We start from the raw sequence: 14,343 nt of genomic DNA on the forward strand, positions 1-14,343 counted from the left end.
GTTGAGATCTCTTATGCTCATGCCATGCCTAGTGTCTCAGAGCACATTTGTTGCCTGTGGGATCAAGATGGAGCTCCTTCTCCAGCACCATGTCTGCCTGCATGCCTCCATGTCCTGCCATGATCATAAAGGACTAAACCTCTGAAACTGTAAGCCTCCAGGTTCAATGATTTCTTCTATAATTGTTGCTGTGGTCATTGTGTCCCTTCACAGCAATAGAAACCCTAACTAAGACAGTATGTATCCAACATAATCACAGAGATCAATGGACTCAAAAAAGAATTTTACTTTTGGACCACCCTTTGGGCATGGATCTCTTACATAGACCAGCTCAGAAGCAGAATATCTTGTAAGGGTTTGTACATTTAGGTGTATTTGTTACAAATGCTTTTAGACCAGTATCCTCTATGTAGACATACATCACTGCAGAGCAAGCCCAGGTCAATCAATTCACCTTGCTAAGTGGAAATCTGGGACAGCCATGTGTCATGCAGTGGGGAAGAGCTGATCTGTTGTTCTACACTGAGTAGCAGCGTGCAGAGTCAGAAATACCTTTCTCTTTGTGTTCTGTCTTTGTGTCTCCTATTACTTCAGATGTGATCTTTTACCCATTTAACTAAAACTCACCCAACGCATGCAGACAGCCCCCCCACCATCTCCTTCCCATGCTACTCACCCTAGTTACCTCTGTGTCTCCAAAGCCTAGTGTAATAAATGTTTCCTAAGTCTATACAGAACCATAAACTAGTACATGAAGAAATTAACAACTCGACTTCTAGGCAACGAGAAGATGTTTTAGATAGAGACAGCAGTGGCCACTACCATCATGGAAAATGATACCTCATCACTTATATGTATATATTGAACACTGCATTATTCAGGGGAGAAAAATTAAATACAGAAAAAAATTAAAATATAGGATTAATATTAAACTACTGAAATGATATGCAGGTATAGAAAAAAGCATCGAAGGAAGTTTTAATATTCATTTCTAGATACTGATAGCAAAGTTTATTTCTCATCTTTCTGCTTTTTGAAAGTCACATATTACATCTTTTCTAATAAGGCAAATACAGTGCCTTAGTTGTGAATTAAAAAATGATGCCTTTCCAAAAAAAATATAACAGGCACTCAGATTTGAGGCAGCAAAGAGCCAACACAGCAATCCGGGCACTCAGAAAGTTCTGCTGCCTCCTTGGCTGGTGTCTGGGAGTTGGGATCTCAGTTTATCTTTATATTTATATACACATGTATATGCAGTTAGATATGGTTCTACACAGTATGTATACCATATAGATACTTATAAATCATGAACATAACTATACTCATAGCTATGCATACCATACACATGCATGCCAATACAAAAAGTTTGTTTCTTTTTGATTTTTTGTTATGCCAATTTATTGTACATTTAATTCAATTTCAAAGTATATTTGTGTGTGTGTGTGTGTGTGTGTGTGTGTGTGCACATGCAATTGTGTAGATAAACACATGATCTTAAATGTATGAATGTGGACACATATTTGTGTGTGTTGTATGGAAACAAGCATATATGCATTGTGGAACAACATGATGGTGCCCTCATCCTTTACGATGGGCTATTTGCACTATTACAGTGAGGTGGGGCATGCTTCATTCTGTGCATGGTTACAAATACTAGCCATCATTTAAGAGAATTGGTTAAAATTATTTTTGGTTAAGATAAGAAAAAAATGGATCAAATTTCAAGCAGAGGATAACTCAATGAATTAAATAGAAAAAGGGGTATTTTAAGATGTAATATGCTTATAAAAATTTAAAGGGTTAAGTATGTAATGAAAGATTGAATACATTCTGTATTCGACCTGGGGAAGTAGCTTAAGATATAAAAATATGGAACATTAAAGCTAAATAAGATTTGAATACAAATAAAGTTTATATGGCATCTAAGATAAAATGGTTTAAGGTACGAGAATATAAACAGAGTATTTAGGGAAAAAAGGAAATATATGAAATGCAACTTCATTTCGATAAAGTTTCTTTTTTTTTTATTTTTTGAGACAGGGTTTCTCTATGTAGCTTTGGGCCTTTTCCTGGAACTCACTTGGTAGTCAAGGCTGGCCTCGAACTCATAGGGATCCACCTGCCTCTGCCTCCCGAGTGCTGGGATTAAAGGCGTGCGCCACTACCACCCGGCCCACTTAGATAAAGTTTATAATGAAGCAGAAAGCTAGCTTTCTGACTTTAAAAGGAGGATCTACCTAAAAGCTTCCATTGTGACCACAGAGGCTCAGGGAAATGGCAGCTTGGTTTCCAGTCACTTTTGGGTGAGGTAGGTAGCAGGGATGTAACAGCTAGACCATGTGACATCAGCACATGGACATTCTACTGTCTCCTTGAGAGCCCTGGCATTCCATGTGATGTCACCAGTGTTGTGGCAACACCAACTGTCATTGGGGCATTTGTGCAGTGTCTCGTGTTTCACCTACAGACATGCTGACTAGACTGAACAGGATTCTTGGGAGACAGGATGGCGAGCACAGGGAGATCAGAGGGAGGCAGAAGGAAGATGGCCTTCAGTCTCCATGTTATACATCAAGAAACAAATGGTTCTGGAGAAAGCGCAGTGAGTCCTGGTTAAGGGATGAGGAGCTCCTGAAGGAGGAAAGCTTCAGATGATCCTTCCAGGAGGGGTGCTTAGGAGGGGAGAGTTTCTGAGAAGCAATGGGCCTATCCTGGTCCTCTGAGTTCTTCAAGAGCAGACCCAGAATTGAGGAATTTGCATGGTTAGTTTGTAGAGAGCCAGGGATGGTCAAGTTTGAAGCTACTCTGTTGAGGGCCCTCTGCTTTCACTCTGAGTGGGAAGGAAGCACAGAGGGACTAAAGAGGTTTCAGTTCCAGCCCTGCACTTCACCCACACTGGATTTCTTTTGGTGTGTGTCACTAATAACCGGGAAAGTAAAGTCCCCTGGCCAGAGCTAGAGAGTCTCACATTTTAAATAACAACCACTCGCAGGGCAGGAGCTACCAAATATTGCTGCATGTCAGTGACCCCTAAGGTTTCTGAGTTCCTGCCCTCTCACTAGCCAGTCCTCTTTCCTCTACCTTGAGTACAGGACTGGGACATGACTCTTCCTGTAAGTATTTGTTCTTGGTGACTGAAAGCTCACCTGGGGATGCCCAGTCCTTAGGTAGTTTCAGTCATACCTTTCAATGGCTGATAACACCTCTGCTAACATCATGATGGTTGGAATGTATTCTGCTGGAGGTTTTGGCAAAAGTTGCATCATTTCCTATGTGACTCATCATTGTTCCGACAGGACCCACATAATCCTTCACCATTCCCATACATGGTAACTGCCCAGTGGATCTTCTCTAATGTGCTTGTACACGTCATGGAACTGATCTTCCTTCCCCATTGTCCTTAGCTAATTTCTTAGCATCCTTAATTTCTCATCTTATTAGCTGGCGATCATCAGGATGAACAGCCATTCCTGGGTGGTGTGTGGAAAGTGAGTCTTGCTCTCCACACATGATGAACTATTGAATTAGAATGAACTAGATTCTAATGAGTCAGAGAGATCTCGGGATTGGAAGGAGGAGGTGCTGAAGGCCTTCCCCTGTGTCTCAGGAAAGGCTCCTGGAAAGGGCAGCTTGGCTTTTGTGAATTATGTAAGAGCTTGTTATGAGATAGGTAATGACCATTGGCAGTGGCCCTAACAGTCCATTCTCTGGAAATTCTATTGTACCCTGGAAAGCCTGTGGCATTTCCTGTGAAATCACCAGTGTTGTAGAAATGCCAGCTGCCATTGAGGCATTCACTAAGTGCTTATAGAGTTCACCAATTGACATGTTGATATGACTGATCACACTGATTGGCAGAGAAAGCCCTAGTTTCCTAAGAAGGAGGTGAGGCTAGAAATGAACCTTCTAGTAATGGGGTCTGGTAGCTGTGATCATGAAGCAATGGGCCTATGCTACTTATCTGGGTTCCTAAAGAGCAGATCCAAGGTGGAGGATTCCTGATGGTTAGTTGGCAGAGGGCCAGGATTGGTCAAGGCTGCAGCTGCTGTGCAGGAAACTCCTTCAGTTGATTCTGAGTGGCAAAGTCTGCAACAGAAGGCACAGAACCACTAATGCAGGATCAGAATGGGATCTTGTTGCACTTTATATCTGATGTAAATATGAAGGAGGGAAACTTTCCATCCATGTACCCAGGTCTGAAACATTCAGATCGTTTTAGTCGTGGACACAGGTTATCAGGGCTGGGAGGTGAAAAGCACCAGGGACTCCTGGACTTTTTTGCATCACATCAGGTATGAGATAACAATTTCAAAACAACATGGCCGGCCTTGCTTAAGTCTATCAGGGCCAGAGGGGCTTCAGTAAGGCCTGAGGCATATATCTAGCCATAGTGATGGGAGACAGACACATGGCTTATGAGGCCCAGCTTATGGAGAGCTGTTCTGATCTTTAAGGGCTTCACTGGGTTCCATGCCTTTCATCTTCCTCAGGCCTCCTCTTGGGACTCCACATGATCTTCTTGGTTTATGCCATTTATCTGTACAAATTCACATGTGTTTGTGTACCTACAGGGACTGCTAGGAAGGCATCATCCACACCCTTCTTCCTCACTGAGCAGGAGCAGCAGCTGAACCAGGTGGATAAACTGAAACTTCAGCTACAGATGATGACCAATGACAGGAATGAACTGCGTGAATACCTGGCCCATTACAACAATGAGTTGAACAACAGGTATTCATCATGCCTTGTTCTCTGGTGAATGTCTTGACACTACTGTGTCAATTTCAGCAGTCCTTAGGTCACTGGAAGCTGCACCTGCAGGGTGACGTGCACAAATAAATTTTCCTGAATGCATCTGAGAGGCAGAACTGAAGCCTGTAAGAGTGAGATGGGACACAGGCTCTTCTGCTTCCTCCTTATGAAAACCAGAGCCTGTGGCCTGAATCACAATCCACAGAGAGGGGCAGTAGGGTGTAAGATCACAACATGCATTTCAAGAGGCCTTGAAAGGTGTTGGCTTGTAGGAGATGTTGGGTGCTCTGAGTTAAACCTGAGTCTCTGTATTTGACAAGATATTTTTGCTTGTTGCTTTGGGAGCAGCTTGAAGGGCCTGGTGGTTCTACTTGTTCCTTCTATGTGTGACTGAAAGGCCTGGTGTCCATCCCTGCTCCTCTCTGATCTTGTTCCTTATAATGTGAGATAATTCCACCTACCTACATTTCTTGACATCCTAACTGTGTGTGGATTTGTGCGCATGTGAATTGCCCTCTAAGGGGCCCAAACATCGCAAACATGGCAGTGGCAGGTTTTGCCCTTTTCACTTCCCTCTCCCTTGATAAACCATTGGATTACATTCCTAGATTTAGTTCCCAAAGTTCATTCCCTTTTGTGGACACTGACTCATTCTTGAAACTAAACACCAAAGTCCAACAATCAAAATTCATTACCTGCCTACACTTGCCAACCTGTCCAATCAGATCTAAGCAACTCACCCTAGCACAGACTCAAACTTTCTATTTCAAATCCCACTGTTGGAAAAAAGCCTGCTGTGTGTTGTCTGCCTTTGCTGATCCAGAGGCAGGCTCCCAATGCCATGCTTACCCTGCGGGGGAATGCATCTCTTTGGGCTGAGGATTTGGTGTCTCAGTGTGTTCTGTACTGTCTCTGAGAGTCTCCCTTACAGTGTGTGTGTGTGTGTGTGTGTGTGTGTGTCCCTTCAGATCGTGTGAGTTGGAGATTGAGAGTAGGCCTGAGGATTTGCCTGTTTCAAAGATTTCAGGTGATATAAGTGCTGAGACCAGGGAGCTCCACTTTCAGCATTACTGTTCTCAGTCTTTGTGCTCACCCTGATGCCTCATTGGAATACCCTTAGGAGTTTTATAAAGCCATCCACATGGAGTGCCTACTCAAACCAATACTGACTATGAGTTCTGGATATCCTTGAAAGGACAAACCATTTCTATTCTAACAACAGTGGAAATGTCATCACAGATTTCATGTAGGCCCATGCCTGTCGGCCTACATAGAGAGCTAGTCTACTCCTCCAGGCCTACTGAGGAAGCTCATGTAGGTCTGTCTCCCTTACTGTTGACACCCAGCCTTTTCTGGCCCAGGGGCAGGGTAGGAAGTCTATTGCACATCAGGAGTTCCCAGTACAAAGGATTCAGGGTGTGACATCCAGTGGGCTAAGGTAGTGCAAAATACATCCTTAATTCTTGGGGTCCCTGAGGCCTGTATTCACAGAGTTCTTTGCTCCTGGGGCTATGCCCTACCACAGGCTGAATTCTGATCATGAGATGCAGAACACAGAGCCTAAGATGGATATGGCAGATGTGAAGAAATTACCCAAGGAAATTAGTGAGGCCTTGTACAAGTGTATGGAGCTGAGTGAGAAGACCAATATCTCCTGGTGAGTGCCTGTCTGGGTGGAGTCCAGAACTTGGTAAGGACGGCTTCTTGTTGTCTGAAGTTTCTCCAGTCCTGCCTGACCTGCTATCAGGAGGAATCTGTCCCACCTGCCTCCTGCAGCCAAATGACCCAAATAAACACACAGAGGAACACATTACTTACGAACTGTATGGTCAATGGCTTAAATTTCAGACTAGCTGGCTCTTTCATCTTAAATTAACCCAATTCTATTATTCTGTGTTTTCCCACATAGCAGCTGCATTGCCAGGCTGCTGGCATTTTGCTCCTTGGGTTGCAGCTGGCATTTCCTCCACCTCTGCCTTTCTTCTCTGTCTCTCCTGGATTTTCCAGACTGGCTCCTTCCTGCTGTGCCTTAGGCCAAAGCAGCTTATTTATTAACCAATGTGTAGGTAGAGTTTTCCTACCTTGCCCACAGTCAGGACAAATCTTTGTCACCAGCCAGTCCCACAGCCGCTCAGACACAACCAAGAAAACACAGAGACTTATATTGCTTACAAACTGTATGGCCATGGCAGGCTTCTTGTTAACTGTTCTTATAGCTTAAATTAATCAATTTCCATAAATTTATACCTTGCCACATGGCTTGTGGCTTATTGGCATCTTCACATACTGCTTGTCATGGTGGCGCCCTGCAGTGTCTCCTTTTGCCTTCCTGTTCTTTCTCTTCTCCTCTCTGTTAGTCCCACCTATTCTTCCTGCCTAGCCACTGACCAATCAGTGTTTTATTTATTGACCAATCAGAGTAATTTGACATACAGACTATCCCACAGCACCAATGAGACCAATACATATTCACAGCATACAGAAAGACACCCCACAGCATCTTCTTCCCTTCTCCAACTTTGAACCAAAGTGAGGGCTGAAGTTCTAGTCTGTTTACCTCTTAGCAAGCAGCCTGCCTTATAGCTCATGGATTTGTGCCTCCTAGACTGAGTTCTCCTAAGTGTGAAGAGTCGAAGAGCCCCTTCCAACTTTTCCTGGTCAGCTTCTGGAACCTCTAGACAGAAAATATACTTTGCACCATGGTTTCTGTGGCTCTGGCAGGAGCTTACAGAGCTGGTTTCCATAGGACACACAGATGGAATGTATTCCAGATGGGTCTTCTGTCTCCCTCAGAGCATGGTTTCCCTCTACCTGCTCATGTTTTCCCAATACCATGAACAGTTAAGCACCAGGGTGTATGTGCAGGAGGTAGGAGATCCAGTCTTCAAAGGTATATGGATCTCTTTTGCTGTCAGGGTCTTCAGAAGTAATGTAAATCTTTCTGGAATTTGGCTACTCTCTGGCTTTGGCCTGCACCTGAGTGATGCTGCCATGGCTAATGAGGGCTCCAGGCCAGGGCTGTTGGGGATGGGGACATGGGACCTTGCAGGAATCATGGTATTGGGAGGCAAGAGTGGCAGATGAAGGTGGAGCTCATCATTTTTGGTGATATTTCAGCACCCTCTACAGTCAGCACCTGAGTGAACAGACTCAGCTGAAGGAAAAAGTGAGAATGTTGCTAGAAGACAAGAAAAAGGTGCAGGGTGAGCAGATTTTACTACAAGAGTCCTGTGAGGATGCAAAGAGGCTCTGTGAGGAGGCCCATGGGAAGATGTATGACCTCTGGACAAGGCAGCTGCAGGTAGGTTGAAGCAGCAGGGCCCACCTGGCCACCAGTCTGACCATACACACACATATGCACACACCCATGTAACCATCTACTCACTTATCCAACAGACCCATCCCATCCAATAGTTCACTTCTGTGATCATTCACAAGTCTTTCTGGGAGTTAGCCTCTTAGAGCAAGCAAACCCTACTGCTCTGCTGGAAGCCACAGTTCAATGAGGGAGACAGGTCAATCATATACCACTCACCTGTATGTCAGTATGGGAGGAGCCTTACTGTGATGGGAACCACAGAGATCTGAGTGAGTCAGGTCAAGGGTCTGGGTCTCATTTGCTTGGCAGGGGTCATGTGAGATCAGAGGCAGAAACAGCATGGAAGGAGGAACGCCCCCTGAAAAAGCCACATGACTCTGGCTCACAGACATCTTTTTGGGTGTCGTGTGGCATTTTAACCTCTTGTTCCCAGACTGCTATGGTGTTCTCTTTACTTGGCCAAGCTCTTGGTTCACAATTCAAGAAACTAAATTAACAGTTTGTCACTACTATTTGCTGTGAGTGGCATTGGCCAGTTCTCCCATCCTGGATCTTACATTCAGAAGCTCACTGGATGACCAGGGATGTGGCAAGGGCTTATGAGAGGCGGGGGTCAGGGTGGCACATTTGAGCCAACTGCATCAACATAGACTGCAGAAACACAGCATGCTTTCCCAGGCATTTTTAGTCCAAAATGATGCAGAATTGTGGGACTCACCTATAACAGCTAGTGTGAGGAGAATTAATCCAACTGGTAATGTCATCCTCATTCTGTGTGATGTCCTCCTCACTGTGTTCTGATCACTGATGATTGAGGGTGTGTGTCTGTGTATGAGTGTGCCTGTCTGAGGGCACATACATCTGTGAGTATTTTGGAAGGTCTGATGATGACATCGAGTGTCCTCTGTTGCTTTCTCCCTTATTCCCTTCAGCCCGGATCTCTCACTGAACCTCAAAATTTCTGTTCTAACTAAGCTGGATCTTTGGATCTCCTGTCTCCTCACAGTAGAGCATCCTGTGTTTTTCTGTCTCGTCTCGTTGCTAAATGGTTCATTTGGTCAGAAAGAGAATGGATTAGTTGGTTTCTCTAAATTTTTAAACATTTTTATTGCTTTGGAATTCATACGTTTTTGTAATAACAAAAATCAAACAATGGAGCTACTTTAAAAATAAAAAGTAGACTTCTTTTCTTTCACAGCATAAAGGTAACTTCCCAGGAAAGCTCTGGTTTGTCTACTGGCTTCACAGCATGGAACCTGACATTTTGATGCACACTCTATCATGTATGTGTCTGTGTCTTAGGACAGATTCCAACTGATAGTTGGATGGAGTGCTGCAATTTAGAAAAGTGCTGTGGATGACTTAAGTAGCCTTCTACTGACTGACCTGGGGCTGTTTTCATATAATGTGCACTGTAATCTGGTCAAAAGTTGTTGGGTAATGACAATGGGTGACTTTCATTCTCTGGTGCTGTCAATGTCTTCTGTGGAGGAGTCCAGGTAAGTTTAGTGAGGAGACAATATTGGGTCAACTTGTATCTATCGGGAGGCTTCATGCCTCACCCTTTTCTCCCAGTACTTGGTCTTGTGTGGTCCAACTCAGTTGTGCAGAGGTTGTTACTTCTCTGTATGATCAGTGAGTCTGGTGATAAGAACTTCCCTGGGAAGGGAAATTAGTTCAGGCTAGGACAGAAGAGCGTGGCTGGGTCTAAGAGGCTTGTAGACAGCAGGGAGGACCCACTACCTTCCCTGGATTAGAAAAGGTGCTGCAACATTCTAGTCTTCTTCCTTGCCTTTATGGATTCAAGAAAGGTGTGTGTTTGTGTTGTTTTTATGTGTGTGTTTGGGGAGTGAGAATGTGTGTTTGAACCTCTAAGTGTATGTTCACTCTCTCATGGAACAGTGGAACATCTTTAAGAATGATGGAGATGGATTTCAATGATAAAGTACTATGCCTAATCTGGTTAGTACCACTTTGCCTAAGTCAAAGGACAGGTGGAGCTGCCCATCACTCTGCATGTCCACACAGCTAACTACACATGCAAGGCCACAAAATTGATGCAAGCTAAATGTTTTTCAGGTATTTGTAGAGGCAGAAATACTTCTCTGCAAAGAAATCCTCTGGAGAAAAACAAAGTAATTGGGTCCATGACAGTGAGAAAGAGGCTACTGAGAGTCAGCAAAGGCTGCCTGAGGGTGTGTCCCTCTCTGTTCTGGGTGAAAGGAGGCTGACCACTGATGACTTCCCTGCATCCTGTTTTGTTTTTCTCCTCATCGCCTGCTGCCATTTTCCTTTCACCTCTGCCTAACCTTGTTTCAGCTAACCTGGTACTAGGTGCTTGGCCTGGACTTTTTTCTCAGAAAAATTCTGAACTGCAGAGGTGCTTGTGGCTGCATCCCAGCCCAGCAGAAGTCCCACAGCTATGCTGAGGTGTGAGATGAGGCTGTCTCAGGGCACTGCTTAGGCTCACCATACTCTCAAGTACCCACTCCATGTTGTGTCTGCAGCACTCAGAAACTGCTTTTATTCCAAACTTCTTCATCGTGAGTTAAAATCAGCCTGATGGAGAGTTGGGAGAAGTGAGATCTCTCAGACATTGCTAGTTGTGTAAAATGGTGCAGCCCTGGAAGAAGCTATGTGCAATTATTCAGAAAGTGGAACTGCAGTCTTTGGGTGGAGCATTGATTCCAGAATGGAAAGTGGTGTCCACAGAGAACAGGGGACAACAGGGATTCAGCAGGACTCATCAGAACAGCCCAACTAGCAACTATTCAGAGACCCATCATTGATGAGTACAAACATACAATGTGGTCCATGGGATATTGTTAAGTTTGGAATAATATATGCAATTATTTGGCTGTGAGTTATTCAACCTTCTGTTACTCAAAGAAATCTCTGACACAATCTTCTTATTTGAAGGAAAGTTTAATATACACTACTGATTGTAGTGATTTTCTAGTTTCCTTTGGGCCTAAATGGAGGCAACCTGTGGTATAGAGAGCTTCTTTAGGAGGAAGCTGCCCTCCTTGGAGGCGATGGGAAGCACTGAGTGAGAGCAAGGGGCTGGTCCACTGCCATCCAGTGGTCCTGTGCTGGGGAACTAAGCCTTCAATGCACAGACTGGGGAACTTGCTAGGAGAGCTTAGATTACAGATGAAGGAACCCTGGTGTTCACCTGTGTGTGTACAGGATTTCAAGGCAAGCACCACATTGACTTATCTGCCCACTGAGTTCTTCTCCCAAATCAACAGGCATTCATGTGTTATACAGACACACAGGCAGGCTGAACACCTGCACATAAACTAAAAATAACCTGAAAAATGATCAAAACCGAGTAAAAGTACACAATCTTCTCTACATCCTTGTGCTCAAAGCATCCTGTGTTTCCTGACTCTAGGCTGGAATATGGATAGAGCGGATGTATGTTAATGAAAGGTAACTTTCTTCTTCCTGGTATCTCAGGCGATCTCTTCTTACTCTTATTAGTGTCATCTGGGAAACTAAGCATGGATGGAATGTAGTGTGTTTGCATATGTGCATCCATATACATGTGTGTGCTGGAGATAGATAGATAGATAGATAGATAGATAGATAGATAGATAGATGATAGATAGATAGATAGATAGATAGATAGATAGATAGATAGATAGATAGATGATAGATAGATAGATAGACAGACAGACAGATAGAATGTGTGTGTGTATGTGTGGATGTTTATGTACATGGTGAGGATGCCCTCCCCTAAAAAAATCTTCTAATGAACAGGAACATCAAAGACTTGAGGAAAATCTTCAGTCCCTGCTGAAGCAGAAGGAGCTGCTCACCAAGCAAAGGGACTTGGCAGTAAAGCTGCAGCATCACTTCACTGTGTCCCAGATAAGGTAGGAGCCCAGGCTTCCAGAAGCAGGTGGATCCAAGTGGGTCCGCTGTACCTGGATCTCCGTGCTCTTTGAGTTTTGTCAATTGTCAAAGCTGCCAGCCACGGGCGGGGAAAGAACGCCTCAGAGTGTCTTTGCTGGCTCAGTCAACAAGAATTATGACCAGGAAACAATATGCTCTCTCCATGGTCTCATGGGGACTGTGTCCCCTTCTTCTCTTCTGAGACCTCTAGTATGCTCTGAGTATCTTATCTCTTAGATTAGATCTCCCCATGAATATTCTCATGGCAGCCAGAAACCTGGAAAGGAGGATCATTGATCATGAAGGAAAGTGTGTCCCCTGCATCTTTTCCATCAGGAACATCACGTTTAGAGATAAGTGTCCACCCTTTGCAGATGTGCATACAGCACATCCCTGCTGACTGCAGTCTCTCTGCAGTGTTTATCAGTTTCCCATGAGAAGATTTATTCTTGGTCATAAACAGAGTGGGAGCTGACAAGTTAACCCTATGCAGGGTTCTGAGCTGTAGGAATAACCAGAGTCTTCTCTGCATTGCTGTGTAGGCTCCACTAGAGGGCGGGCAGAGAGTTTTCCAGGAAGTTCTCATTCACCTGTGTCTACTCAAGGCCAGCTACATCTTTCCTGAACTGTGCCTCAGACATTGACATACTGATATTTCTCCAAAATGATGTCTTTGGACTGTTGGAGAAATACGCTGTTTTTTTCTAATCCAGCAAATTGTGTATTTTCCAGTTCAACTTCTAGCAGTTTTTAAAAGCTGGGGGAAAAAAAATCCTGCCCAGGTGCTCTCTGTCCCTTTTCCCTTGGTGAAGCAAGGAATGAACTCAGGTGAAAGGTACTGCTGGATTGTCTACCTGAGTAGGGGTGGTGGGGCTCACAGCTGACATGGCAGATCCCCACCAGGCTTGTGCCCCAGCTGCCTTCCTCCCCTAGGTTTGAAAACCTCCAGCAGGAACTGGAGCAGACCACAGCCCAGGAAGAGAGCCTCCTGCAGAAGGAGCTGCTGGTGCAGAAACACTATGTTCCAGGCAAGTAAGCCACCATTGAGCCCCATCCCCAGCAGCCAGGGTATTCATGGGGTGTGTTTTCTTCCTTAACTTTTGTTTACTAGGGATGAATAAGCCCTGATTCTTCTTGACAGTGGCAAGCAAAACTGTTTCTGAATCATATTTTCTTTACCGATTTTCCATGACAGCACCTCTTCAGAAAACTGAGAAGGCTGGAAGAAGCCAGAGACACCTTGAAGGCATGACATTCTACACTCCAGGTTCACGGCCTCCTCAGAAAATGCCACCTCTTTTCAGCTGTGAACTCACTAGTGAGGCACATATCAACCTACCATCAGGCGGTCCAGCCACAGTCTGATCCAAATCCATTGGCTCACTATTCCCAGAGAAAAGATTGTATCAGAAATAGTCTGAAATTCAGAGGACACAACACAATTTACTAAGAACCCTGACATCCATCAGCTCATGGCCCCAGTGAGGGGCAAAACAACATGGAAGAAGACATGTGGGTGAGCAAGAGTTCTTCTGTCAGCTTCCTATCAAGGGCTTTGACAAGCTGATTACCTATGTGATGGAAATCTGAAAAGGAAGCCTGTGTTATCATCACACTGCCATCCAGACAGACCACACACAAAGCATAAGATTCTCTAGTGCAGTGCTGAAGCTGATGCCATGTCATATGCTAATGTTGCTGAAGATTATTCACTGCAGAGAGTAAGCTATATCCTCACCTCATTTGCTCTCCCATAATGAAATTCCAAAGGATCCTGAATTTGCTTAATATTTTTTGTTTATATGTTCGATATTTATGCTTTAGATTTTGGTTTTCTTCATTTTAGTTTAAGGTTTTGTTAATTATTTTTATTTCTTTTATTCTTGTCACTGTTTTAATAGTTTGCTAAGGCTATACATTGTATATAATGACCGCTGTTTTGAAAGCCCCCATTGAGTAAAATGAATGTATTTTTATGAGTAAAATCCAATTTCACCTTCACTCTGAGACTCTTCTTTAGTCAGGTGAGGTTTCACACTGCTGTAAACCCTGAACTCACAGGCTTGGATGTATCTCAGCCAGTTACAGGAATCTTGGGCTGCACAAGAATTTCTCAGCCATAGGTCTCAGGGCTATACAGGGGGATGGCACCTTGTATGTGGATGGAATAGCCTACTCCATGGATACCCACTACATAATAGAAAAACTAGACATATTGTATCCTTGACATCATATATTTAGCTGCCAGTAAAGTGTGGTACAATGTACACACATGTTCATGAAATCATCATGTACACCAATTTAAAGGGAAAAACAAGTATTTGCTCCAGGCCTCTCTGAAATAAGAATATTGATTAAAATTGTATAAA

General features: G+C 44.0%; 1 protein-coding gene across 1 annotated transcript; it reads left to right on the plus strand.

Annotated features, from left to right (window-relative positions):
• Positions 1–2,410: 2,410 nt before the first annotated feature.
• LOC143270566 (disks large homolog 5-like) lies at positions 2,411–13,975 on the plus strand. The gene is made up of 7 exons (XM_076560916.1): positions 2,411–2,605; positions 4,575–4,734; positions 6,281–6,412; positions 7,873–8,056; positions 11,840–11,955; positions 12,908–13,002; positions 13,170–13,975. Exons 1-7 carry the CDS (start codon positions 2,473–2,475, stop codon positions 13,337–13,339), a joined length of 990 nt encoding a protein of 329 aa, XP_076417031.1. The 5' UTR covers positions 2,411–2,472; the 3' UTR covers positions 13,340–13,975.
• Positions 13,976–14,343: the final 368 nt, after the last annotated feature.

The sequence above is a fragment of the Peromyscus maniculatus genome, chromosome 23 (genome assembly GCF_049852395.1).
Source record: "Peromyscus maniculatus bairdii isolate BWxNUB_F1_BW_parent chromosome 23, HU_Pman_BW_mat_3.1, whole genome shotgun sequence".
NCBI classification, from domain to species: Eukaryota; Metazoa; Chordata; class Mammalia; order Rodentia; family Cricetidae; genus Peromyscus; species Peromyscus maniculatus.